We start from the raw sequence: 27,210 nt of genomic DNA on the forward strand, positions 1-27,210 counted from the left end.
AGACCTGGTTACTATTTCACCACTGAAAATATTCCCAGCAGAAAAGGTCTTCGTGAAGACCAAATGTGTTTCAAGGCTAAGAGACAATCTGGAAGAAAATGATTGCATTTTCATCACTTTTTTTTTTTTTTTTTTGTTCCACACTGACATTCTGACTCTGCATGCTGTTTCAGGCTGAGTTTTGCATTCAAAGAATTTAATTCTTTTAAAAAGTACAGAAAAATAGTTGAGATAGTTCCAGGCTGGACCGGTTCTGGCTTTGAAACATCCCCTATTCCACATTTTCTCATTGCAGCTTGGCATTACAAACTGATACTGAAAAATGGCCTTTCCCAGGCCATAACCTCTTCATTTTCTGATCAAACTCTGCTAAAGAGCAGGAAAGCTGGGAAACGCAGATGTCTCAAGCTGCCAACGATCATTTTGGTAATAGAAACAGCTTACTCTGCTCTGCAGGGGAGGGCTGGAAAGAGACATTAGAATAAAATAAAAAGGAAAAAAAAAAGAGGAAAAGGCTTGTGATTGAATGGGAATGCACTTGGCACCCAGGTGACCTTCCTCTTCTCCTGTCCCTGGCTTGTGCCATCTTATAAGACAGGAGCTCTCACTTCAAATTAACTTAATCTGTAGCATTAAATAATTTATGTTGATTTAAGAAAGCTTCATTTCTAATGGGACACACATGAAGGCAGAGTTAATATTGGAAGAGGCTGTGGAGGGGGGGTAGAATTAAACTATGAAAGGTGAATGTACAAGTTAATTGCACATCAGTTACTCACTCCTCAGTCTCCATCCTCACACCCGTGTGGTCCCTTTGTCCTGACTGTCACCAGGCTCCCACCAGCATCCCTCTGGGACTAACCCTTTCCCCACGCTAGGCTGTGGAGCCATACAACCCCTGAGTTTTGGTTCCTGCAGCCTTTTCCTGGCTCCCCAGCACTGCTGGATGGGCACAGCAAGCCAGGGCTCACCTCTTCCCCCTCTTTTCCCCGCTCCAACACTGCCTTCCAAGCTTCTCGCTTGGTTGCGTTTGAGAGCTGGGAACTCAACACTAATTAACGTGTCTGCAAATCCCAGCTCGGCTGGCAAGGCCTACAATTCGTTCACGGTCCCCCGAGTGCAGAAGGCTCCATGAGCTAGCCCTCTGGCACCTTCAGCTACACGGCTGGCAGATGCATATTTTAACAACACACATCTGTTGGCTATATAATCTCTTGTATTTGCCCTCCCTGCTCCCAGCTTTGATGGAAGACCGGAGGGAAGTCTCCGGTGGTTACAGCCAAAGTGTTTGCTTTGCAATTTCGCTCGATTGCTGTCTGATTTTATTTTCAAATTTCTCCAAGTCCTAATCAGGCTCTTACTTTATTTAATTAATGCCCCAGCTTGGTTAAATAGATCATAAATTAAGAAGCCCTGCCATTAAAGATGTGCCAGGTAACAGAGAGCCCTCCAGTGGCTTCTGGAATCAGCCAAACAGTCCCTGTCCTCCCAGTACATGGCCCTGCTGTGGGTCCAGGGACTCCCTGAAGCTCACAGTACATCCAAGGGGCTTGTCCAAGCAGCCTTGGCAGTACTGAACGACCTGCCAGAGGTCCCTTGGTCTTTTAGTGGGGCACGTGGATGCCTCCACATCTCCCAGATCCCATCTCCTCTCCTGTTACCAGTTGCTGCCTTCCTTGCCAGGGTAGGTGTCCCCTGGATGGAGAGCAGTGGCTTTATCCCCGGGGCAATGCAGGCAACGGGAGGATGGAGAACAAGCAGGGAATGAGGCTCTGCACCTGGAGAAAGCAGCTCCTTCTGCTTCAGGATGGGTTAGCCAGGTACCCCAGCAATATCTGTGCCTGAAACTCTACAAACACAAGACTTCTCCCGATGCTGATGACACTAATAGGCTCATCTGCTTGAGTGTTTGGACTTCTGAAGCTATGGAATGATCTGTTCCACTACATTTAACCATGTAGATTTGAAAACAATGTGACAAAATCTTTAATATTTAATTAAAATATGGTGTAGCTCTGCATCTGAGCAGGGGAGTAGGAGGCAGCAGACCCATAAAGCTGTTGTCAGACATGAATGACAGCAGTTGGAAACTGAATTTGGAGGCAATAGGGGATTTCTTGATACCAAGGAAGTGGAAAAGCTGGCAAGAACAGGCAAGGCAGCACCAACCCATGCAGAAAAACAGGTGAGCAAAGGTATTTGTCAGGGGACAAGGCTTGGGTGTGACAGAGGAGGATGGGGTGAAATGGCCCAGCACAGAGGGCCCTGAGCCAGCTCCACACTATGGGCTCTGAGTCATGAGGACCTCACAGCTCTGCAAAAGGCTCTCAAGGAAACTGTTTGCCATGTTGAGATGTGCATGGTTTGCATGCTGGGGAGGTCTCGGGGATCCCCTCCTGCCTATGCAGTGCCTAGGGTTTCACCAGCAACCCTGGGTGAAGCTGGGCAGAACACAGTGATTCGGGCTTTGTTTCCTGTCAAAGATGAAGTGTGAGAAGTCCCGGTGTGGACAGCCCAGGCACATGCAAGAGGACGCAGTGCAGAATGAGCTAGAAGGGCTCGTGGCTCAGCCTGAGGTCCTGTTCCTTTTTGCAGAGCTGTGCATAGCTTTGGACACAGAGCTGCCGATTATTTGCACAGCGGTGTAGCTTTACAGCGGCCACGTACACTGCTTTATTGCATAATAACCCTGGTAACAGCTGCAGCGCATCGCCTCCTTCTGTAAATGCTGCAAGAACCCAGGTGAATAAAGAGAAAGCATTGCCACCGCAGGGGTTATGAAATCATTGCCACTCCAGCACTGTGGGTGGGGGGCAGCCGGCTGCTTTGCTAGCAGAACCATGAAGCTCCACTTCCACATGGATCCTTCAGAAATTACAGTTTCCAGGAGGGGGGGTCTCCATCCCCTCCACCTGTCAGGATGCTGGAGGTGTGAGAAGCATCCTCCAAACGGGGGCTGCTGGAGGCCCAAGCCCAGCTCCCCTCCCCAGAGGCACAGAAGGGTGCTGAGGCTTCCAGGAGCATGGGCTTGAGTTGGGTTGGGTTTTGAGCAGAAGACTTTTACAATTCTAAGGAAAACCATCCCTCTGGATTTAAAAATCAGCCCTGACAACAATCAGAAGTGACAAGGAACACCCCACAGGTGACTTCTTCAAACGAGACAGATGAGGTCGCCTGCTGCATCTCTCACCTCCCAGGCAGCCAAAACTTTGGAGATACACATTGCTCCGGAGACACCTGCTTCACTCACAACCATCACGGGCTCCTTGAGCCTACACATCCTGATCGAAACTGGAGAAAAGGGTGCTGTGGTGCCATGACGACCCACAACATGCATCCGGGCAGGGTGCTGGAGGCATCTGCCTGTGACGTGCTACCCCTCACACCTCCCCAGCCAGCACCCAGCTTCCCCAGAACGTCTGCACAAGTGCAGCCGGAGCAAGAAATGGGCTACCAGTGGGTTGCAAACCCCATTTTCTCATTGATCGGGTTTAAATTGAATGTGCTGTAACTTTAATTTTCTTAAAAGGAGAGCATGCTGCAAACATAAGTTGCTGAACATCTTAGGTAAATGTACCAATTAGCAGCTACCATGTATATTCACATAAACATTAACTACCATCTATTCAACACATTCCATAACCCCAAAGATAATAACGATTTCCTTTTGATCCACAAAAACATCTCTCTGCTCAATCAATGCTCCGCAGCAGCTCAGAGCGCTGACGTACGCCTGTGCACCCTGGGACTAAATTAGTTTTGAAATCTTTAGCTCTAATTAAATAACATTATTTCTTTTGTCTGGCTCCAGCAACGTCTTCCGACTTCGCAGCAGAAGGAGGCAGCCCTGGTGAGGGAAGGGAAGGCGGCACAGCTTGCGGAGGTTGATGGCGAGTGAGGAAGCCTCACCAGCAGCCCTGTGCCACTCTCCCATTTATTTCCAGGCTTTGCTCACGTAGGGATGCATGTCAGAACTCGGAGCTGCTGAGAAGAGTTCACGGAGCAGAAGGCTGGATCGAACAGAAATCGTCATCGTCCGTGGGGGCAGGGAGGGAGGAGGCAGTGGCTGGGGGGGTTTGGGGACAGGGAGCTGTGCGGGGTGGCACAGGGAGAAGATCAAATGGAGGGGATACTACAAACCCAAAGTTACAGCTCGTTTTCTTGGCGGTGCACGGACTCCTGTGAGGTATGCCTGCATCCAACACTCCATCTTTAATTCGCTTCTTTGGCTGCTTAGCACTAATTAGCATTGAGCTGACTAAAGCCACTAAAACTCTTGGTTTGCATCCTACCAATATTTTCCCCCCAAAATTAACTAAGAAAATGACAACAGCACCAACAAAACAAACCCAAACTTTAATTTTAACAAACCTAAAAACAGTCAATACTTTCACTTTGGACTTCAATAATCAGGATATATATCTGGAAGCAATATAGACAGAAAACACTGTTTTACGTTCAGGATTTTCAAGAAAAACAACATTTGCATTCATTTCTCTGAAGCCACATCCATACTGGGAAGTTTCACTGGTCCAGCCTGCCTTTTCCCAGCACTCCTGAAAAGCACCCAACACACTTTTCCAACCTGTCAACAAAGCCCCTTTTCCAGCTCCCACCCAACAAGGGGCTTTGTAAGATGCTGGGAGCAGCCTCCTGTTTGCAGTCCCATGCTCCATCCTGTTGTGCTGCTCACGGGAAAGATTAATCACCAACAAGTGCACAATGATAAGAGATCCACTAGGAAAACCAACTTTTCATCCTGGTCCTGCACACAACAGCATCACAGCCAGGGCACAGCATAATGCGCTGATGCCACGGACACCCCTCATGGCCTTAAATTTGTGTATGTGCCCTCCTGAAGGGGCACCTGGATTTGGAGCTGCAGTACCAAACACCGTGCCCATCCCAGCAATGCTCTGCTCCCTGAACACCTTCCTTTGCTCCTGAAATCACAAAGCATTACTCTCACAATGGGCTCTTTTCCAGTCATCTTGATTTAACAACACAACATTTTGCATCCGTGAGGACAGAAAACCCTCAAGTAAGCTCCAAGTGATGGTGAGGCTGGACTTACCGAGAACAGTCAGCCGGGCAGGTCGGGATCGGATGGCTGCTTGGATGGCCTGACATTCATAGACAGCGTCATCTTGGAGATCAGCTCTCAGTATTTTCAAGTGATGCTCTCCAGACAGATGGTCTCCTACAACCAGATAGCGTGGGTAGCCTGTTGGATTCAAAGCATGAGTCAGAGGAGCCCAAAAATGGAGGGCAGACAATGTGGGGGTAGAGCCCCAGCCTTCCCATCACACCAGCAGCTTCATCCCCTCCATGGCAGCCAGCCCAAACAGACAGAGAGGCCTCCCAAAGCTCAGGAAGAGACTGCAGGTTTTGACCTAGCTCTTCAGAAAGGAAGCCCTGATGATGAGCATTAAGCTGAAATCCCTAGCAAAAGGATGGGATTTGCATAGCCCGGGGTTTGCCTCTATTTTCAGAGGGGCGACGTGCCCAGCTGCAGGTGGAGCAAGGCTTCTGCTGGGCTGCGAGATGGGCCAAACCTGACCTTGGGCCACCCTTACAAAGCCATGCGACAGCTAAAAGTCACCGTGCGAACATCAGCCTGCTACTGGGGCTGCTCACCAGGATGCAAGCACAGCCCATGCTTCGGGGCCAGCTCTTCTGCCACCTCCGGCTCCTGCAAGCCATGCCACAGCATATCTCGAATTCCTTACGCCAGATTTTTACACACATACTTGGGCTGAAACCCTGACATATTTCCACTATTAGGTCTGTGTAAAGGTTGGGCAGGGGTCTCCCTTCATGTGGGTCAGCGAGACACCTGACAGGGCTGGGAAGGATGCTGCCATCAGCGCATCCCTCCGCCTGCTGGTGATTAATGCGCTGGGGACTGTAGGCAGCCTGGCACACTCTCGTGTTTTTGTTGTTTCGCAAGCTATCAACAGCAGGATTTGCTCTCCTGAACCGCGAGAAATACAAATGATGGGTTTGTTTGTATTTAGCTAATTAGATGACTGGCTGAGCTGGTATCGTGCAAGCTGGCAGTTCCTCCTGCTAAAGCAGCCCCAGCTCTGTTAATTGTGGAAGTCATTCACATGAGCCACGTACTTCAGTGGAGCTGTTGTCACCCATCCATGTTGCAAGGTCTTGTAGGGAGAGATCAGCTCTCTAATGTATGGAAAAGTTGTGGCACTGAGCTTTGAAAAACATTTGAAGAGGGGACTGCTCACTCAGTCAAGTCTGAGAAATGAGTAATTATACATTCAAAAACAAAAAACAAAAATACAAAAAGCAAAAAAAACCACAAACAAACAAGCAAATAAAAAAAGGAAAAAGCAGGCATTGTACTTGAGAGAAGAGCAGGGTCCTTGGAGACCAAGAAACCTGATTCCTCCCCTGGTTTCTGGCTGCTGCTGCTTTACGTGCTGCAAACTCTTGGAGCTTCCCCAGGCTCTGCACAGTCCCTGCAAGGGCTTGGCACCCTCGCAGGCTTCTGACTCTCGAATGCCCATTTCCCCTTAGTTTTGGGGAATATTAAAAAAAAAAATCAGCAAAATATATGGACTAAACTGGATCCCTTCTCCACATTTGCTTCAGGCTTCTCCAGGTTCAGTAAAGCCACTCATCACAATGCACGCATAGGATTAAATAACAAGAAGTCTGGGGAATTTTGTGACCAAACTGTAATTTGCCAGAAGTACAGCTTAAGGAAGCCACAAGTGCTTGTGGGCTCAATTGGATCTTAATAAATACATTTATCCAAAGCAAAGGCTTTTGTTTTGAGAATGCCAAAAGAGGCACTTTCAATGTTTATGAAGCATTTCAGACAGCATTTTGGAAACAGGACATTTGTTTCGAAAAGCCAACCCAAACCAAAGCAAGGCTTTCCAAAGGTCACACCTGTGGGAGACCAACTGTTTAGCTTCGAGCGGGAATAAAAGTTTTTGTTTATTCCAAGTTTTGACACTTGTGTTTGGGCTAGCTGGAGGGTTTTGCAGTTCAAATGAAAAACACTCATTATTCTCAAAACAAATATTTGTTCTGAAGCTGTTAAAGAGAAACTGAAGCCAGCTTTCAATTACTCTAAGCATTTCTTTTCTTTTTCCTTAAAAAGAGGTCTTCTTTAAACAAAATATCTCTTACCCTTATAGTGTTTTTTAATTAATTATGACTTTGGGGTGGGGGGTAGCAATGATTTACTCTACACAGGCAGCTTCTGCTGCCCCAGGATGGCAGTGCCATGACTTACTTGAGAGATCCCGTCCAACTCCAAGGGCAAGTCCGTCTTTGATCCACAGCACGATGCCATTGTACTCGGGGATGGCGCACAGCAGTGTCACGGGCTGCCCAGCAATCACCACCTGGTCCTGGGGCTGCTGCGTGAAGGAAGATGCTTGACCTGGAGAGAGAGGCGAGAAAGAGGGACAAGGCTGTCAGTTTGCCAGGGGTGGGTTCCAAAAAATTTACAATGAATTAAAAAAGCCCTGGCAAAGAGGTGCCAGACATTTCCTCTAATCGTGTCATTCAGGATAGCAACCACTGTACTGGAGCTGTCATGATCTAAGGACAGAAGAGCAGCAGGCTCTCAGGAACCAGTGATATTTTGTATTACAAGGGGACACCGGTCCTCTGCTCTCCTCTTCCCCTCCATGCACTCCCTTAAACCAGGATGCACAGCTGAGAACCTGCTACAAACCACAGCAACTCAGACCTGCCTGCTGCTCTCCCCTCTGCTCCCAGGCCCCCAGTGCGACCCTCTGGTACATGTCAGGGGCTTCACGCACATCAGGGGATGAAAGGATGCAGCAGCCCTGCTTCAGCGCTGCCGTTTGCTGAAGTTTCAGCTTCAGTCTCACAAGACACACAAAGCTAAGCAGCCAAGCTCTTGGGGATGACAACCCCCAAATGCAGTGGTTTAGCACGGCTCTCTTCTCACTTCCACACCCTGAAGGAGGCAGTAATAGTTTGAAGCCCCCAGGACATCTCCTGCCATGGCTGAGATGTCTCACACCTCTGGAGGAGGTGAAACTTCTCATTTTCCACAAAAAGCATGCTGATTCATGGTAACCTATTTCACATCAGGGTGTGCTAAGTGCTGGCATTATGCTTTATTTTCTCTCTTTGAAATCCATCATAATTCCTTGGCTTTGTCATGACTGAAAACCATTCCAAGTGTCAAGTCCTTCTGTTTTTTTCCCCAGAACAAGTGCTTCACTTTCCAGCCAGATGAGGTGCAAACCCAGGTGCCCATATGCAGCCCACCTCTGGTGTTCGATGCAGGCTGGGCACGTGTCTTGCAAAGAAAATGGTGCAAAAGCAAGAACAAATGCTGGCAAAGCATCCCTAAACCAAATGTGGGCTATCTTAGAGAGACAGCTTGAGTGTTAGCACATGGATGTAGTGCTGCTGTCTGATGCTGGAAGGCCTTAAATGCAAAGGCAATTCAGTATGTATTCAATTATCAGTATACATCAATCCAATATCTGCTCATTGGGGTCTCCTTTGTGTTAGCTATTTGATGAGCATCTGAGAAGTGCTGCTGGCTTACCACTGCTTAAAGTCCCGCTCTTCCTCTGGATATGGAGAGATCTGAAAAGGGAGAAGTTGGGAGAGAGTGCACTGACTGGATTGCAACTCGCTGTATTGCCCTGGAGGTTTTAAAGATCAGGAGCCTTGCTGCGTGTGAATTATCGCCCTGAAACAGGCACAGAACAAGAAGCCCACACCCGCCAACTGAACGGCAGCTCAATACGCTGTGTCGCGCCGGGCTGCAGAAAAAGTTGCTCTTTAAAATCAATGTGTTAAAACCAGGACAGTCTCCACGCGAACCACCCTAAATCAATTCAATCCTAATTTACATTAACTCAATTTAATCATTGACTGATGATTAATCCTAAACCAAGGTTAAGTGTGACACAAGTTCTTGCAACTAAACTTGTTTTCAAATGAGTTGTTAGGCATTGCCTACAGGGCAAAACTGCAAAGCTCAATCATTTTCTAACTCGTGCAGTTAAACCAATGTAAGCCCCCATGTGAATGCTTATATTTCATTTAATTTATTGCAGCTTAACTTAAACGTGTTCCTAGCCAGCTGAAGATGTGCAGGAAGGAGCACAGGCATCCTTTCTGGATTTCTACCCACGTATATACAACTGGTTAAAAAGCTCCCCGAATATCTTGGCAAATCCAGGAACATGTCAAGCACCATATTCCCAGGGATTTCAGGAGCCCCATCCCCTCCAGCACCCACATACTTGCAGAGAAGTCTGATTTTCATCACCAGTGCTCCAGTAGGTCACAGTCATGCATGCTCAATAGGATGGGTCTGCTGCAGAGTGGTACCCCACACCAGCAGCCTTAGGAGATGCCACATGCTGCAAGGCACGTGGGCCTCCAACACTAGCAGAAACTCTTGCTCTTCTGAACTGGGATTTAGAAACTTCATAGGAAACATTAATCAGCTCTATATTCTATTCAGACTCACAAGGACAGCTGCTGCTGAAATAATAGGAAAAGCAGGGATGGGAGAGAGAAAATTAGGAAAGGAAGCAGAAAAAAGTGAGCATTTTGCCTTTTTTATATTTTTTTATTTTCCACCCGCTAACTATGTTTTCACGGCTCACTCCGTAATCTTGACAATTCTCAAGGCAAGCCGGGCAAGCAGGGACAGTGCCAGAACGCAGTAATAACCAAAAAAGATTGTTTTATCGGCAAGAATTATCAGGTTGTCAGCTGGGAGCTGCAAGAGTCGTAATGAGAAAGCAGAAACACAAAGTGGTGTCCATGCCCTCTGAAAATGTCCATTAAGCAGAGGTTTCATTTGGTAATTGCTGTTGGAAATGAAGCCTCCCCCCCTCCCGCTTTTTTTTTTCTTTTTCCTTTCTTGATCTGTCTTAGAGAGCAGCTGATGACCATGGAAAATTAGAGCGAGAACATGGCATATGTCTCCTGTCTTTTCCTTCCCTCTGTTTGTTCAGTGTGAAAAATTGTCACTTGAAACCCTTTTTAGTCCAAGGCTCCATCTTGGCTATAAATGTTACAGGCTCAGCCTTGGTCACAGGAGAGGAGAGAAGAGGGTAAGGACGTTAAGAGCATTACCTGGCCCAGTCCCTGCTCCACAGCAGGATCACTGCTCCCTAAATCAGAGATAAAAAAGCTAAAAAAAAAAAAAAAAAAGGTACCAAAAGGCAGAGCTCGACTCACTTTCAAATCAGCTTAAAGTCTGATTACTGGGTTTAACTGGGTTTGGAAGATCAGAGACCTGTTCACGTTACAGCTTTCAGCAGTCTTATATCTTAATGTCAAAGGAGCAAGTAATTTGCAGAAAAGTTTTAAGGGAGATAAGACACTTGACAGAAAATAGCTGAGAAGGGGGAAATTGGGAAAGGATGATTTACAAATGCAGGTTGAGTGGTTTCATCTACAAGAAGCACTGAGATACTTCAGTTTGTCGGTGCTTTGGCTTCAGAGCAGGGTTCTGTGACTCCAAGGACAAAACAAAACAAAACGAACATTTCATCATCACACAATGCTATGGGTCCACAAGAAGATGTATTTTCCAGGGGTTTTCCATACACTTCCTGGGCACCAAATAGGGCAGTAGCAAACAAACAAACAAACAAACAAACAAAAAAACAAACAACCGTCTTAAATTTAAACCAAATCCCAATTCAAATCCTTGCAGAGACTGGAATTAAGACCACAGCACGTGTGGGCAAGCCACCAAACACCGCTCTCACTGGAAGCACCCTGCTCCTCCACAATGCACGGCTCCCCATTTCCAGCCTCCAGGAGACATCTCCACCACCTTAGACCAGCCTAGAGAGCCAGTTTGCTTCCACACCTCGTTTTCCTTTTTTTCAAGAAGAATGGAAGACTTTCAAAGGCCGAAACAAGCCCATCGATGCTCAACTTCCCACAAGCACCATGGGTAGAAGCACGGCACCGGTTCTTCCCCCCGCCCCGAGCATCCACACATGTGTCTTCTGCTTTTCAGGGGAGATGCACTGAGCAAGTATTAGGACTCTGAGTTCATTGTAGATATTTTTTCCCCTTTAAAAAAAGCAAACAGATATGCAAATGTGATGCTAACCCTGCCTCTTGGCCATGTTCCAGTGTGATGGCAAAGCTGGAGCCTGCCGGGACAGGTTGTCAGCAGCAGGGCAGTCTGCTGCTGGGGGGCTTTGGTGCCAGAGAAGGTGCAGGGAATCGATCCCTGAGTCTCATCTTCTCCTGCCTGCTGGCTTTGCTTTGCACCCTGAGGAGCTGTTTACAGCCCCAGCCTACCGCATGAGCTGCTTTGGCTGGCCCTGTGGTCTCCTCCTGCCTTCCTGGAGGAAGTCTCTCTAAAACAAAAGCAGGGGACACTTCTGCAGCTATTGTAATCCTAAATGCCAGGAACAAAATGGAGAATAAAGGACCTACTGTGAACAGCGAGCAGGCAGTAATGCTAACCCTGCTTTCAAAAATCAAAAGCGGGGCCTTATGAAGTCACAAGCATGTCATAAAAGTGTAAGAAAGAAAGAGAGAGAGAAAAGAGAACCACTTTAGAACTCTTTATATTTCCTTAATGGATTTTGCACCTGTGGCTCCTGCTTTTCAGTGTTTCTCTCTAATGTTGCCTTGTTCTTTCAAACAAAAGCTGAGGCTATTATGTTTGTGATTTCCAAGGGAAATCACACCACCACTGACGCAGCATTTCCAGGAGTCCCAGTGCCCCGCGTCGTGAGAAAGACCCAAATCCCAAATCCCATTTTACAACCCAGAGGATTCAGGGAGGCACCTGCACAAGGACACCATCAAGGCCATCCATGACAGAGCAGGACCTTGAAGCTCCTTCACCACCAAGGCCCAGAGCAGTGATCGGCTTTCTAAGCCCTCTGAAGACTCCAATCTGTTTGCAAGAGTTCTTGCCTGAATTATTTCAACTTGTAGCCTCCTGTGTAAAAACCGGCCTGCCTGCCGACAACGTGCTGCAAGAAGAGAGGAGGCAAGTGGGAACAGCAGATAGTTAAATTTTCATTACCCAAGAGAAGAGAGTATTGTAATAAGAAGCAAGGGACTTAGAGCGGGAACAATGACTCATTAGAAACGGAGACACCATGGCTCCTTTTATGTAAGCGGAGCTTTGAATTTTCATTGTGTTTTGAAAAGAATTATCTCTTTTTGTTGAAGAGGGGATGGAAGTGGTGAAGGAGGCCTCTGAAGCGCCTGGTAAAGATGTAACTTTTTAGCAATGACTGGGGGTGACTGAGGGACGTTGCCCTCGTCCCACCAGGCTGGGAGCTGATCCTGCCCTTGGTGTGGAGCTGCAGGATGTGTGGCGAGCATGGGGCTGGCCTGCCTCAGTGCAGGGGAGCTGAAGGCCGAGCACTACACCAGGAGGCCCCTCTTTGGGACGTCAGGGCATCACGCCACCAAGCACCTGCCTGGAAGTCATGGCATTTCAGCCCATCACAGGGTTGGTTGCTCCGGGACAACAACATGATGCCTGAAGCTGGAGCTGTCTAGGAGCAGGGCTGGGAAGGCAGGATGGCTGACGGGGAACTGTCTCCACACCTGCCCCACGCAGCTCCTGGTATCGATCCTGGGACAAATGCGTTGGTTCTGCTCATGCAGATGGGTCCTCCTCTGGGAGCCAAGGACAACAGACTCCCTGCATAAGGCCCATCACGCTTTAAAACACATGCCTGTATTGATTTTTAGATGGCTAGGAAAGGCAAGCAGACAAAAGCGGTACATTATTTACAGTGCTCTCAGGAGTCGTCAGTCACGGGGAAGCACGAGCAGGGAGAGCTGCACGGACACCACAGTCCCTCATCACCACCTTGCCTGTCTCCAGGTCCCCCCCAGTGCAGTGCCCATGGAAAGCATCCCCAAGGATGCTCTGGGGCACAGCAAGGATTTCCCCAGCCAGGGACCAAGACAAGCTCTCCTTGCACCTCCAGAGGAGCTCCCCAGGCAGGAGCAGCTGAATCCCACCAGTGAAGCTGTGCGTGCAATCTGGGGCAAGGAGGCCTGGAGCAGCCCCCCAAGGGAGGGTCACTTGCTGGTGATGGCCAGAGCCATGTCTTGCACTTCTCTGCTGCTTCCTGGGAGGAAAATAAGCGTAGCTTGAGCTCCTCACTTGCATAATGCTTTCTGTTATTTTATTTTGTTTCCCTGGGGGGAGGGGAGGGGGAATGAAGGAGGATGGGGAAGAGGAATCTGCTTGAACAAAAATGTCAGTTTGGCCTTTTTTAGTTTGACTACGCAAGTCCAGCTCACGTGGCTTCAGTACTCCTGATGTTGCTGAATTATTCAATTTGAAGGAAAAAAAACACCCCCCAGTCAACGAATGAATCAGCTGTGCAGAAAGGCAAGTGTAGCCTACTTCTTGCAGGCCAGCCAGGACCTGGAGCTATTTATGCCCCCTCTCCTGTGGCCATGGGTGCCAGGCAGGGAGCTGGGCTTGGTCCCTGCTCACCCGCCAGAGAGGTGTCACCCGTCTTCCCCTTGGAGTGAGCACAGCAATGAAGGGGCTGCAAAGCCAAACCAAACCCATGCCGGGTGAGGGTGCCAGCGTGGAGTTTGGGGACAATGCTCAGCTTGTCAGCTTTGCCTCAGTGTAACCCTTTGCCTCCCAGATCCAAGCCAGCCTGAGCTCATCCTGCAGTGATGTCAGATATTTCCCTAATGCTGCTTAGAGAAGAAACATCAGCGTCCCACTGTGTCCACTAAGCAGCTTCAAACAGGAGACAAAGAAATTCTGAATAAGATATTAGACCTTTTAGAATCTTTTTGTCTATTAGTCACACAGGCGAGAGATCTGAACTATCGAGTATTGCACTTGCTTTGATACCCACACGAAATCCCAATACTGCTTTCAAAGTCACTGTGAGTAGTTTGATCAGCCATGCAGAAAGGGCTTAAATGTCATCGTCTGCTCTGTTATTAGCTACCAATTGGGAAAGGTGTAAGAGTATACTTACTGAGGGATATTTATTGGCAACCTCCTCCCAGCACCAGCTCTGAGAATTACCTCTTGTGAGATTAAATGCCTGTTCTTGGTAGCTGCGCTGATAGAAAACAAACTAATGGGCTGCATCGAGGAAGGAAAAATAAGCTGTTCCCAAAAAGCAATGTTCAGGTGACCTTAGGGACTAGATTGCACTGAATATTCAGGTGCAGGACATGTGGCTCCTGGCCCTTCTGCTCCGACAACCTGGCAAATAGCTGCTGCCCAGATAAAGCAGGGCCCGTAGGAAGAACTGTTATCTTCTGTTAGACAAGCTGACGGAGCTGGGAAAAAAAGAAAGAGATGAGCTTTGGGGTGCGAAGGACTTTTGCTGGCTTGGAGATAGAAGCAGCAAACTGAATTAGGTGGCGTTTTGCCACTGGGGCCAGCACGCTGCAGGATCCTTGTCGTGGCTGCCTCGGAGCTGGTTCGCTCCTGTGGCAGGGGATGCAGGGAGGCTTTGCAAGGGGCAGAGCTCACTGCACAACCAAAGCTAACAGCAGAAAGGAGAGGTGCATACACAGTGCAAAGCGCCCTGTCTTGCTCTTGTTAGCAGAGAGGAAGAGATTTCCTCCCATTGATCCACCTGGAGGCTCCAGCTCCGGCTGAAAATTGCCAGCGACTCCACGAAGTGTTTAGTTATCAGTGCTCCCGAGGGGAATAATAAATTACCATTTGCTCTTCTGTCAAGGTGTAGCTGTCCTGGCACGGCTCCACAGCAGCCGTACCAACACATGAGGGAGGGAGCTGTGAGAAGAAGAGGTGATGCCTCAGTACCCCCTGCCAAGCCAGCTTTCTCCTGGTACCTACGGATGCTTTCCTGATGCTCACCACGTGCAGCTGACCAGCGGGGCTTGCTGAGGGGTCAGCAGATGCTCAGCTGCAGGAGCCTTGCACAGATACAGAGTGAACTCCCTACAAGCACCGCTTTAATGCACAGAAGAGAAAAAGAGACTTTTCCATCTGAAATAACAGCTAACGCCCAAAGTGTCTGCACTCCCCAAATCTTCCTGATAAAATCCTTTAGGATTTTATAAAAAACTTTAGGATTTTGTCCCATGTGACCTGATATGTCTCAGCCCTGGCTTACACCCAGTCAAGGTGGGTGTACCTTACCTTAGCCTACCCTCTGCTCCCAGGTCGGGGCTGTTCTCTTGAAATACAGCCCCATAAATCTTGTCTCATCCTCTAGTTAGAGGGCATGCAGGACACTTGTCTGTAGGACAACCAGAAGGATGTATAATCCATTTCACAAATGATTTGGAGATTTCAAAGCCTGGCTCAGCTCCCACAAAGAGCAGAAGCGGGAAGTTGTACAGTCTACAGGGCGGAAAATCAGACCAAAGAGCTTGCCCTGGGTTGCACGATGTTTCACTTCCATCCTTGCCTTTCACAATCAGTTATCAAACGCTTTGAGTAGCAGAGTGAAATACGAAATGAAGAATCACTTCAGAACAGAAAATGCAGACTTTTAATACCAAAACTACTGCATGATTCTCCTCCCGTCTTCCACCTTCTATTCCAAACTGCAAGCCTCACAATGAAATATTGAGAAGCAACTCTCTACGAGAAACTTTGAGTGTGTTGCTTCTGGGGGCTCCTGGCCAGCCCAGCCAGCCCTGTGATATTACAAAGGCATCGAGGACTCTTTCCAGCTCCCTGCTGTTCAGCTGAGCTGAGAAGCAGGGCGAGATTGCTTCAGGTTGTGCTGCGTGAATTAGCAAGTCTAACGATGAAGTGGAGTGAGAATTAGCAGGTTTCTGCTGTAATTATTGTTTGTTTGGATTTCTCCGAGCGGAAATGATTGTAAATATGTGCACTTTCTTCTTCTTCTTTTTTTTAAAAAACAAAAAACAAAAACGCAGCATTCATATTCAGGCTGTTCTTTAGAATAATTTGTTTCAACTCTAAAATTAAGCACATGCAATACACACAAAAAATGTGGGGGAAAAGAGAAGATAGGAGATACTGTGATGAACAGATTTGAGCAGAGCATCAGCCGCGCAGGAAATGTTTTGTGCACATGGCTATCCTTGCTACCCAAGGAAGGTGCTTAAAACTCATGCACTTTTCTATCTATACATGAAGGCCTAAGAAAAATTGTTCCTTTCCCTGAAAACCATTGCTGCCACAGTACCCCTAGACCCAGGGAATGCCTAAAGAGTGCACTTATCCCCCAGCCTGGAGGGACGAATGGCATTTTCAGGGGAAAACCCGGTGTTATGGAGGAGAGCGGTGACTGGCACCAATGCCTACAACAGCCAAGTCCTGATTTTGACTGGGATTTACCCAATGCAACCAAGCTCCACAAAAAGAGAGCAGAAACATGAACTCAGTCAATATTTATAGCCCTGCAACTGCTCCATCATGTGCACCCCTGGCAGTGGCAAACGGACATGGCACTGAGCACTGCTGTCACTGTGACTGCCCTGCTTCACTGCCGCAGGAGCTGGGACTATGTTAGAAGGGACCTCAAATGTATTTATACACAAGGCTTCGCTTTTTTTTTTTTTTACCGGCTCCCTTTCAATGGTCCCCTCTGCAGAGTCAATGGCTTGCTTGTGCAAAACCCCAGTCCATGAGAAGACAAACACATTCTGGCCTGCTGAGTTAATTAGCAGGTAATGAGAGATGCTCATCAATAAACCCAGCTGCTTCTGAACCCCCTCCTGGGTTGAGCTCCATGCCTGCAGGACAGAGGAAGCTCTCCATCCCCTGCCAAGCTCCACGTGGCTCGCTCAGCTGATGATGTGCTCTCTCCCCAGCCGCCCTGCAGCGGACAAACCCCCTCCTGTATTCAGTGAGGCAAAGCTTGGCGAGAGCTCACACAACCAGCACGACAGCAGAACCGTTTTTCACTCAGGGATTTTCGGGGGGGGAGATGTTTTTCCATCTGGTTTACTGGTAGAGGATTCCCTGCCTGGAGTTGAGAGCAGGTAGTGTAAAGCTGGGAGTCGAAAAGAAGGGAAATTGATTAGTGTAATATTACGCTCCCTTACAATGGAAAATTATGTCCAAGAATCCCCCCTCTTGAAACCTCACAAGTCCACAGTTGTGGATAGAAACCTCCAGGAAAAAATAATAAAAAAGCCTCTTCTGCACGTCCATCCACAGCAAAACCCCAACACGGGTCTCTCCTCGGACTGAAATTCCAAGGAACAGGCACAGGAGAGTCCCCAAACGGGTAACAGCCGTGATTTTAGCCAGCACTGCCTCCCTTTCTGACTTGAGGGAAAGCTTCCTGCCTGCGACGAGGCAGGGACGTAACCTGGTTAAGGCCTCAGAGGCAGACACATAACCATCATAATAATTTTTAAGAAGCAACGTGCTACACAGCGCCTTACGGACTCCTATAAATTACTCGGCACCCGGCTGCCAGCTCAGCCCAAGCTCGATATTGCCTGCAGTAATTATTTGGATCAAATGCAGTTTATCTGCTTCATATTTGTGTTTCTGTGCTCTCCGGTAACTTATAAATGTCATTGCAGTGTTTATTTGTTATAATGAAACTTAATGACGTTTGAAACCAATGGCTGTGGTTGTGGGCTGCAGGTTTCAAGTAATCTCTTCATCTCAGGAGCAGGAGGCCCAAAGATAACATTAAATTACCCTATAGGAAAGGAAGATGCATGCAGACAGATATTCAGGCCGGTGTATTATTCATTGGAGAGATGACTAGCAATGAGCCACGGCGCCGAGGGCTACGGGCTTCCATCACTGTCACCCAGCAGAGGCGAGCGCTCCTGTCCGAGGGGAGCGTGCTGCCGAGCTGTAAGCCCAACCGCTTCCCCATCGGTCTGAACAAACCTTCCCTGGCATGGCTCGGGGCCAGATGCCTGCACAAACGGTTGGCGGGGAGGGAGCGAGGTTCTGCTGCTGCCACACAGCCGAGCTGGGCAGGGATAGCGGGATTCAGAAGGCTCTGAGGGGAGCGGAGCACAGCAGCAGTGACACCCCGTCCACACTGGCTGGCTGGCCCTGAACGCCTTTCTCCTTCCATGTAAGACGCAGAATAAACTTTTCTTGCCTCTGCTTGAGGCATAGCTCCCTGTCCTCCCTCCTTCTGAGGCCATGAATAATTTCCTCCCTTTGTTTCTAGTGCTGTGTGTATTTATAGACTCTGGTCGTGTCTCCCCTCGAGCTTCCTCTAGACTATATAAATTCACCTCCCCCAGCCTCTCCCCTTGTTCTCTGGTCCCTGGGCCACTCCTGTTGCCACCATCAGCATCCTCCCCAGCTTTGCTCCCTGGGCTGCAGAGGCTGGTGCTGGTCACACCACAGCCCACGTGGAGCTGCAATTACCAATGCCTTATTACCTCGGGATCTGCTGAAGCAAAATGCCTGTGGCAACAGCCGAGAACATCTTCCTCATCTCCCTCTTGCTGTCAGAAATGCCACCACACCCAGGACAGCTAGCACCAAAAGAGCTTTAACCCCTGCAGCACAACCCAGATCCAGAGCATCAGGTTTATGAGCTGCTTTCCACCAAGTGGGCACCAAGGGCTGATGCTTCAGCATCTGGCCAGCAGAGGCGCAGCCCCTTGCTGCTTCCCTGCTCCAGAGCAACGCAGCATTGTCAGCTGTCTGCACAAGGACAGAGAGGCAGGGGAGAGCGGGCCTTCAGGGAAACTGCACCTCAGCTGCTGGTTCAGTGAAATTTGGCTTTTTGTATTTGCCTGCTTCTCTTACACAAGGTCGGATAGGTCTGGACACACGCTGTGCCGCAGCCATCTGTCCTCAGCAGCACAGCCTCTTCCTTCTGCTCTGAAGCTAAGCTGAGAGATGTTTCTCCTGCACCACCGTGGTCCTCTCTGCCTGTCCTCTCCAAAGCTGTCATGCAACCCATTCCAAAACAGCCGCGGGATGACTGAGAGCTTCAGTCATCTCACATGGTTTTAGGGAAGGACTGTTCCCACCAAAATACTCCTTTGGAGGGATGGCAGACAGTGCCTATGCCACTTGGTGGTCTCTGCACCCTGCCACTGACTCAGGTCCCACCCTGCTCCAGCAGATGCTGCAGGGGGTTTGCAACACTGGGAGGTGATTCCCGGAGAGGTCAGGCACTGCATCCCAATGCCTGTCAATGCATTATTCAACCACCAACAGGAAGGAAAAAAAAAAAAAAAAAAAGCCTGGGTAACTTATTTGATTAACCTCGTTTGACCATCTGGATTAAAACCAGAAGGTATTATTGGCAGATGTGCTACCTGATGACAACTGACAAGAGAAATTAGTCTTCATTACTCACACTCCTTATGCAACCAGCTCTACAGCACCTCTGGAAGGATGTCACCACGACAGCTCACTTGAGACCTCATGTCCGAGCTCAGCAGGAGCAGAGAGGACCCCGGTGCCCCCCCAGCCTTTCCAGTGGGAGCACTGCAGATGCACGCACCCATACACAGCTCCTCACAGCACCCAGACTCCTTCCAGAGGCCTCCCGGCAGCACGCAGGCTGGATATAACCTTGCTCAGGAGCTCCGTGACATCGATTAATGGGGAGGAGAGGATGGTGCAAGGCCACCTGCAGTGACCTTGCCTGCACACCCTCACAAAGGGAGCTGGCTCTGGAATAATGCCACGACTCGGCACGGGGGGGGCTGCGGGCCCCGCGGCTCCTGAGCAGCTATCGAAACAAACAAGTTGACAAATGAGGCTGCTTCTTAATGAAGCTGAAGCCAAAGTCAATACTCGGCCCTTCTATCAGGGCACAGATCAAAGATGGTCTCAAGGGCAAGCGACCTTGGCGGGGGTGGGACAGCTGTCACTCGGGGAAAGGGATGGCACGGAAATGAGAAGGAGCAGCTCTGGAAGCTGCTGCTGGAGAGGAGACAAGGGCAACCTGCAGAAAAGGATTTAGAAGAGGAGAAATACAGAAGGCTGGGGGAAAGCCTTTCTTCCAGGCCTGCTGTGCTCTTTCAGCAATTAAATCAGGTTATTAGGATCCTGGTGATCTTGTCCTCCACCAACACTGCTGCAAATGTGGAGCAACATCCTTCTAACAAACCCACATTTCTGGTGGTTTCTCTGCAGAGGCTTTCCTTCTGCGCACCACATAATGAAGTGGTGAAGGATCAAGTTTCCCCCATCTATTTTCAAGTGTTGGGGGAGGTTTAAAATTTCTGCTTCAAGTTTGGTATACTTGTGGCGATTTTCTGCTTTAGGAAGGACAGGGAGGGAACCACAGGCAGGAAGGGAGAGGAAGGAAACAAACAATAGTACAGAGAAATATATTCCACAGAAGTATAACAGGTGTTCCTGGGGGTAACCCAACTAGAGCCAGCCCAGTTGCAGCAGGGAGGAACCCATCGGTGAACACTTGCAGCAGGAGCCGTTCGTTTGTGCTAGAGCCGGTCCTTGCTAGCCAGATCCGTCCTGCAGCACCTTTGGCTCTGTCACTGTCCACCGCATCCTCTGAGCCACTGCTTTAGGAGGGCCCCTTCCCAAGCAGGGCAGCCTTGCAGCAAGGAATGACTGCGAAGACAGCAGCTCTTCTGAGGACAGTGCATGAAAGGACTCACTTGGGACACCCCAGGTCTGCTCCCAGCCTCGGTGCTGGTGTGCTGGGGACAAACCCCATTGCTGCTCTTCCTTCCCTCCTCTGTAGTTGGCTCGAAGCAAAGATTCCCTGGGGCTGCCTCCCCGTTTGCAAGGCACTGAGCACAATGCTGCCTTCACCATCTCCAGAAACCTCCACCGGCTGCTCCGCTCCCCCTGCTTCTCTTTGAAAGCTCCTCAATTCAATGCTGGTCTAAGCTGATGGCAACAAAGACCTGGCATATTTATCTCCAGGTCAACCTAAATATTTCATTTAGCTTCTAAAGAAGTCAATTCCTTTCTCCCTTTCTTCCTTCCTTTATTTTAAATCTCGAAATGCATACCGTCTCTCATGAATATTGATGAGGATCATTAGTCACTGAACATTTCACTTCCCTTCTCTTTTCTCCGTCTATATAAAACCTTCATCTTTGTTAAAGGGAAAAAAAAGCCCATCTCACATTATATCTCTGGATGCGTGTTAAGATTAGACCCATTAATACATTTATAGATTGGGTAAATACCTATGGGAACAAATACTGGGCATAAAAGGATATGTACATACAGGCCCTGAGATTGCTACTGCACTGGAGGTAATTGTTAAGGTTGTGGTTTAAGCTCATTTCTTTGTGAAGGATCACAGTAACAGCCCCGGGTGCTAAATAACCATCTTGCTGCCTTCCTGGCCGAGGGGAATTTCTCTCATTCCCCAGCTTCACTCATGCTCTCTACCTCTCCTGCAGGTTTTTTTGACCATGCCTGTTCCTTCTGTCTTCATCAACCTCACCCTGAAGGCTGCTGATGGACTTCAGCTTTATTTACTGAATACAGATGGCAGGGTTTAGCTAGATACAGCAAATAGCTCGGGGTGAAAAAACAGGACTTGCAACATTCAGTGCAATGCTTTATAGCAATATTTCACTATTTCCTTATGATTAGGATGGATTTTCAGAAGGACTTAAAAGAAAAGCCAACCCCAACAACACAAGGTACTTCGTTGGGAGTTTTGCAGTACCTTTCAGTCAATGCCAACGAAGTCCCACTTCACTGTGAAATGGGAACAGGTTCATCGTGTGTTGGCCTGAAACCCACAGTTTACCCCAAATTCGTCACCACAGAGTGAAATATAGCTGTGTTGCCCTGATCCAGGAGCGCCACCTGGCAGCTCAGGCTGCGGAGCAGAGGTGATGCCATGGGACATAGCGACACACGGGAAACCAGCGGGTGTGACCAGTTTTGTCACAACTAGTTTTCTGGGTCTTTTCACGGCATGCCAAAGCAACAGACTCTTGTGCCTGCAACACCAGAGGGGTTTCATCTCCTCAGCAACCTCACTGAGCTCCCACCCTGCAGCCTGGAAGCACCCTGGCCACGGCCACAGCAAGTTTCTGTCCATAACTCCATGGTAGATTTACTTCTGCTGGCTTGAGAGCTATTTTAGTGGCAAGCCTAGCTGCTTATCAATACAGAGCACGTGTCTCAGAGTGGGACTTACAAGGCTGCAACAGTTTTAATTGATATTCTAAGCTACAGCAACTTGGTAGTGCTTTGTTGCTCCATGGTGTGAATCTCCAGCCCCAGCTGAGCCTGCAGAAGCACACAGGACCTGCCTCCAGGAGAGGACGGTTGGGGATCCAGACCAGGCAGACAGAGATGAACCCCACGTTTCCCTGCAGCTCTGGGAAGCCTCACAGTGCCTTGCAGAGAGCAGTACTGCATTGCAGTGCCTGTGCCCAAGGAGGACTCCTACGAGAGGCAGAACCAAGCTCTTCCTTTCTCCAGGTTTGGGTAGGGATATACTGACACCCTCCTGCCCTCATCATGCCATTGTGTCAATGCCAGGAGAGCTCACAGGAGGATTTATGGCATCATCAGAACTTTAGTTAATGGTATAGCCAGGCCCGCATGTTTAGGTTCAGGTCTGGTGGACACCATGTCAGTGGTGTGACCTGTACTGCTTATGAAATACAGCCTGCCAGCAACCTCTCTGGCAGGGTCCCCACAGACACCAAGGGAGGAAAGCTAAATAACAGACCCCCGGGCTGCAGCAACAGCTCTGCAGAGAGGGAGAAATTATCAACAAATACACACGCTCAAAGGTAAACTCTGCGGGTAGCCTGGAGGCAGCGCAGAGATGAGAAAGCCGGAGTCACTGCCTTCAGAGCGCTGCCTTGCATCTCCTTTAATTCATGCTCCCTCTGTCCCATCGACACTTTAAAAATAAACCACTCCAAAGCCAACAAAGAGAGCAAGCAACACAGATGGCCAGACTTCACCGGGTAAAGCAAAGCACAAACTTATCCCTGCCCTTTTCCACGTGAATCATACTGGATGAGACTTTTCCCATCAAGGACCTGCAGAGCAGCACAAGGACACTGGGTTATTCTTCACCACACCTTAGATATCAGTCTATAGTTACTACCAGCTAATATCCCTGGAACACCTTCAGCAGGGCCTCTATCTCTGCCGGGCACTGCTCCACGCACAACCCACAGGCTCTGCGGGATGGGAATCAGCTATGGAATTCCTTAAGCCAGCACGCAGGGCATGAGGAAGTCCTGCGTTCATTTATTTAAGATTGCACAGCAATAGCTTTCCACAGGGGACTGCTACTTGAATCAATAGATAAAATTACACCCTTAGCCTATTAGCTGCTACAACCTCACTGTTACCATACAACTCACAAGCTTGGTGCCAGGTCTATAACCAGCAGGGCTCTCAGCTGCGTAGGCATCAGAGGATGGTACCCAGCTCTCCTCCAACCCGCGAGCACTGCAGCAGCACGTGGAGGAACCTGAAGGCAGGAGTTTCCTACCCTGTCTGAGCAGAGCTGTGCAGGGCATGTGGATCCCTCTCACGGAGCATCCCTGCACATGTGCACGATGGATCTTACCAGAGAGGATTTGGTTCTCAGCAGTGCTGAGGTCCTGCATTTTACACAGTTCTCCAGCTGGCCCAACCAAGGCAAAGCCTCCCCTGACACCAAACAGAGACAGCTTGTTTGTTGTTTTTTCCTCAGGTTTAACTTACATCCCTGCCTTGTTTAGCTAACAGACACACAAAGCACCAGAGAGATGTCAATGAGACCTCTGCTGATAACAATGCATCTTTAACAACTTCTCCGGAGCTTGCTCCATGCACTCACCTCTTCCTTCTCAAATGCCTTTGTCAGATAAAGAACAAAAGGCTCAATGCAGCTTATATGGGAAGAAGCCTTCCCTAATCAATTGCGATTGTGTCTTCGCGGGCAGACACGAGTGACAACGCTCGGGGTAAGGCGAGCTTTCCTATCACAGAGCTGCCAAGCCCTGCAGGAGACAGCACCTTTACTGGCAATGACAGCAGAGTTAGCAGTGCAAAATGTGCACCAGGCTCCATGAGGAGCTTTGGAAATCAGCTGCAGTGGGTTCCAGTAGATTACATGCCATGGACCCCGTGGCTTTTAGCAAAACATTAGGGGAAGTCTTGTTGCCAGGCTGCAGACTGATGCCAAGAGGTCCTGCTCATTGCCCAAGCCTCAGAGGGTGAAGTGGGAGGAAATGCTGGGACCCCTCAAGTTGTTTAGGGCCTGCTGAGCCCCATTGTGTGCAACAGCAGGATGAGCCAACACCTTTTATTTGTTATTATTATTATTTTTTACAGGGGTGATGGGGGTTGGCTCCAATTTGTCTTCAAGACTGAGAAGGATTTGTGCTCAGCCTGTGCTGCTGTGGGTGTAAAGTCACTCGCAAGATCCCACTTCAGACTATGTGTCCCCATAAATCCAAGCAATTCTGAGGCAGCAACTGCCTCTCTGGGCTGCTAATGGGTGGCATGAATACGTCATTGCATCTCAGTGCCACTCTAATAGCACGTTTTCCTGGCAGGAAACGTTCACTGAACCCTCTTTGAACTACTGCAGGCAGCAGAAGTGGTGTTCAAGCAGAGACATTTGGAGCAGAGACACAGCAGCTTCTCTGAACAAGCCATTTTTTCCCAGAACAGCAGGGACTCCATCCCAGAGTCCCAGCTGGTTTCTCTCCAGGAAGCAATATGGGGCCTGACAGAGAAGAGCTTTGAATCAGACTGGCACTGAAAGGATGCTCAGCCTTTGGCAGAGAAAGGCACAGAGTTTCTCTGCTCTCCCCTGAAGGAGGGCACGGTGGTACAGCTGGAGCAGGGTGGGATTGAGCTGGCCACAGACCCGCACCCAAATGAGAATGACGCTTCCATCCTTTGTACCTACCAGTATGTGCCAGGCTTTGATATTTAGGACACATTTTAAAGCCTAAACCCTATTTTGGGTTTACAACCACCTTCTTTGCTCCTCTGCTCTCTATCCTTCTTGGTGTTGGACTCTCCCCATCTCCTGTCCCAGCACCCTGCCAACCGAAACGCACCCGCCCTCCCAGCACAGGGCTGCTACAGAAATACTCTCAGCCTTCATTCTTGCAAGAGCTGCAGATTCCCTCTGAGAAGCTATTAAGAAGCAGTCGAATAGAGCAACCTTTCATTGACAAGTCACTCGGCCCTTTAAACGATCTCCAAATAGTGTTTTCTTTTTATTGCTTTCTCTAGTTTAACAGCCTTGATTTCAAGTTACTTTGGCTTATGATAAACTCCAGATCTATAGCGCTTCTATTCTCTTCCTCTTTGGTCTCTCTCGCCCACTTCTTCTTTATGTTTTTATTAAAAAAAGATCCAGGAAAACAGATAGCAGATTAAAAGGGAAACAAATTGAAATGGGTCAAATGTATCTTGCTTAGATGACAGCCACCCCATTAGATACTTTTAAACAGGACAAATAATCTGTTCAGCAGCACAAGTGGGCTTTTACATTTATTCTAAATTACAAACCAAATGATTGCAGCCTCAAATGGAAGCAGTGGCTAATTGCACTAATATCTCACTAATTCCAGCACCAAGGAATGGGGAAAAACTAACGATTTTCACCATTTTACCAATTATTCAATTTAGACCAAGGTACATTATGCAAACCCTGGGTTGAGCTTCCTCTCCATTTTGTGATCTATGACAAGGACTGGAATTCCACTTATTAATAATGGAGGAGCTACAGTTATTCTAAGGATGGGTATGAGATAATTATAAGCCATAAAAAACAGCTTTCATATGCATACACAATTCTCTCCCTGTGCCTAGCAGAACTGAAACCTATCTGCAGGCTGGAGGTAGGCAGGAGCTGGGGACCATAAGCCCCATCCAGAGACACCGCTGGATGTTGCTGAGCACAAAGGCACAGCTGGTAAGGCAGCAGAAGTGGGCTGCATGGAGGGATGAGCTGCCACAGGTAACGGAGCATGGGGGTGGCTCTCCTTCATCCGAGCATCATCATCACTGCCTCGCTGGGCCAACCCTGACATGCATCCTGTACTGCATCTGAGCTACGGGGATGAGTGCCACCTTTTGGGACCTCTGTCTCTCTCCCCCCTCTCCCCAGCAAGAGACATCAGACAGAGCTTTGCTTAGTCCCAGCACCCTTAACTAAGACCCCAAACCTCCTCAACAAGGGGGCTGAGGGGAAGCTCACGGCGTGGAGTCCAAAGCTTTGAAACCATTTGTAATTCCCCAAAAACCTGAGGTTTGCCTTACGCTAACCACCAGCCCCACAACACCCATGTCATCCTTAGAGAAAAATCTCTGGCTGTGGATTCAGACAGCCCCTAGCTGGGCAGATTTCTGGAGCCATTACACCACGAATGGATTTGCTAAGCAGCACCCTCTCCCAGTTAAACACAGACCGGCTCTTGCTGCCACGCAGAGATGCAGCCCTGCAGCAACAGCTGCTGGCATCCCAGTGCTCTGCAAAGTGCACGGAGACACCTTGAATGCGGAAAGCTTCTGAGCCCTGGTTCTGCTCCCAGCCATGATGCAAACAGAGGGATGCTGCTGCCAGCGGTGGTTCCAGCACCGAACCTTCTCCTTGCGCAGCAGCCAGCCCTCCCAGCCACAGTGGCTGAGCCCAGGGAAGATGCCTGCAGGTTAAGGTACGGATTTCAGCCTCATGCCCATCCCTGATTGATGGCATGGATGCAAGCAAGGCAGAAAGTAGGGACATCAGCCAAGCAGGGAGGTGAAGAGGTGGCTTTGTCCTTCCTTGCACACAGACCATTATACAGAGCAGGAGGATGCTGCTGTGCCAAGCCCCGTTCTGTCCCCTTTTCTAGCCATGCCTGCTTTCACAGCCTCAGAAAAGGATGAAGCATGTCCTTCCCTCTATGCAGTGGCAAATCTGAGTGTGGGGCCACCCTGCGGAACCATACGGGAGGACTCCAAAGCCACCACCGTGCCCAGAAAGGGAGGTGAGAGGCAGGGAGAGGCTGCAGGCACCTCCAGCAGCCGACGGCTGGTGGGAACAGGTGGCGAAGGAGTAGGCTGACACCTCCAAGCACTTAATCGTTCCCGTTAGTAGCTTTATGAATGGCAGCCAAAAAGTGCCATAATTGCTGCAGCGATGCTTGCTAATGACTCGTGTTAGATCTGGCGAGAAGTCAAAGGCAGGAGAGAGGAAGAAAAATAACAGGAGCAGGATCAACATGTGAGCACCTGCCTCCGGCCACCCCAGAAGAGAGCAGAGAGCCCAGCTTGGAGTCTGCAGCGATGGATGGGCAGGGACTAAGCGCGATGGGAGAGCAGGGAGGGGTTTGCAGCACAGCCTCCATCTC

General features: G+C 49.1%; 1 protein-coding gene across 3 annotated transcripts in view; it reads right to left on the bottom strand.

Moving 5' to 3' along the window:
- Nucleotides 1-27,210, bottom strand: part of KIRREL3 (kirre like nephrin family adhesion molecule 3) — a 314,724-nt gene that overhangs the window by 74,070 nt on the left and 213,444 nt on the right. For all 3 annotated transcript variants that reach the window (XM_027444097.3, XM_027444096.3, XM_027444095.3), the window contains 2 exons: nucleotides 7,265-7,414; nucleotides 5,075-5,224 (listed from right to left, as the gene is read on the bottom strand). In XM_027444097.3, coding sequence (XP_027299898.1) covers nucleotides 5,075-5,224; nucleotides 7,265-7,414 — 300 coding nt within the window. The remainder of the gene's footprint in view (nucleotides 1-5,074; nucleotides 5,225-7,264; nucleotides 7,415-27,210) is intronic.

Source organism: Anas platyrhynchos, chromosome 25 (assembly GCF_047663525.1).
Source record: "Anas platyrhynchos isolate ZD024472 breed Pekin duck chromosome 25, IASCAAS_PekinDuck_T2T, whole genome shotgun sequence".
Lineage (NCBI taxonomy): Eukaryota > Metazoa > Chordata > Aves > Anseriformes > Anatidae > Anas > Anas platyrhynchos.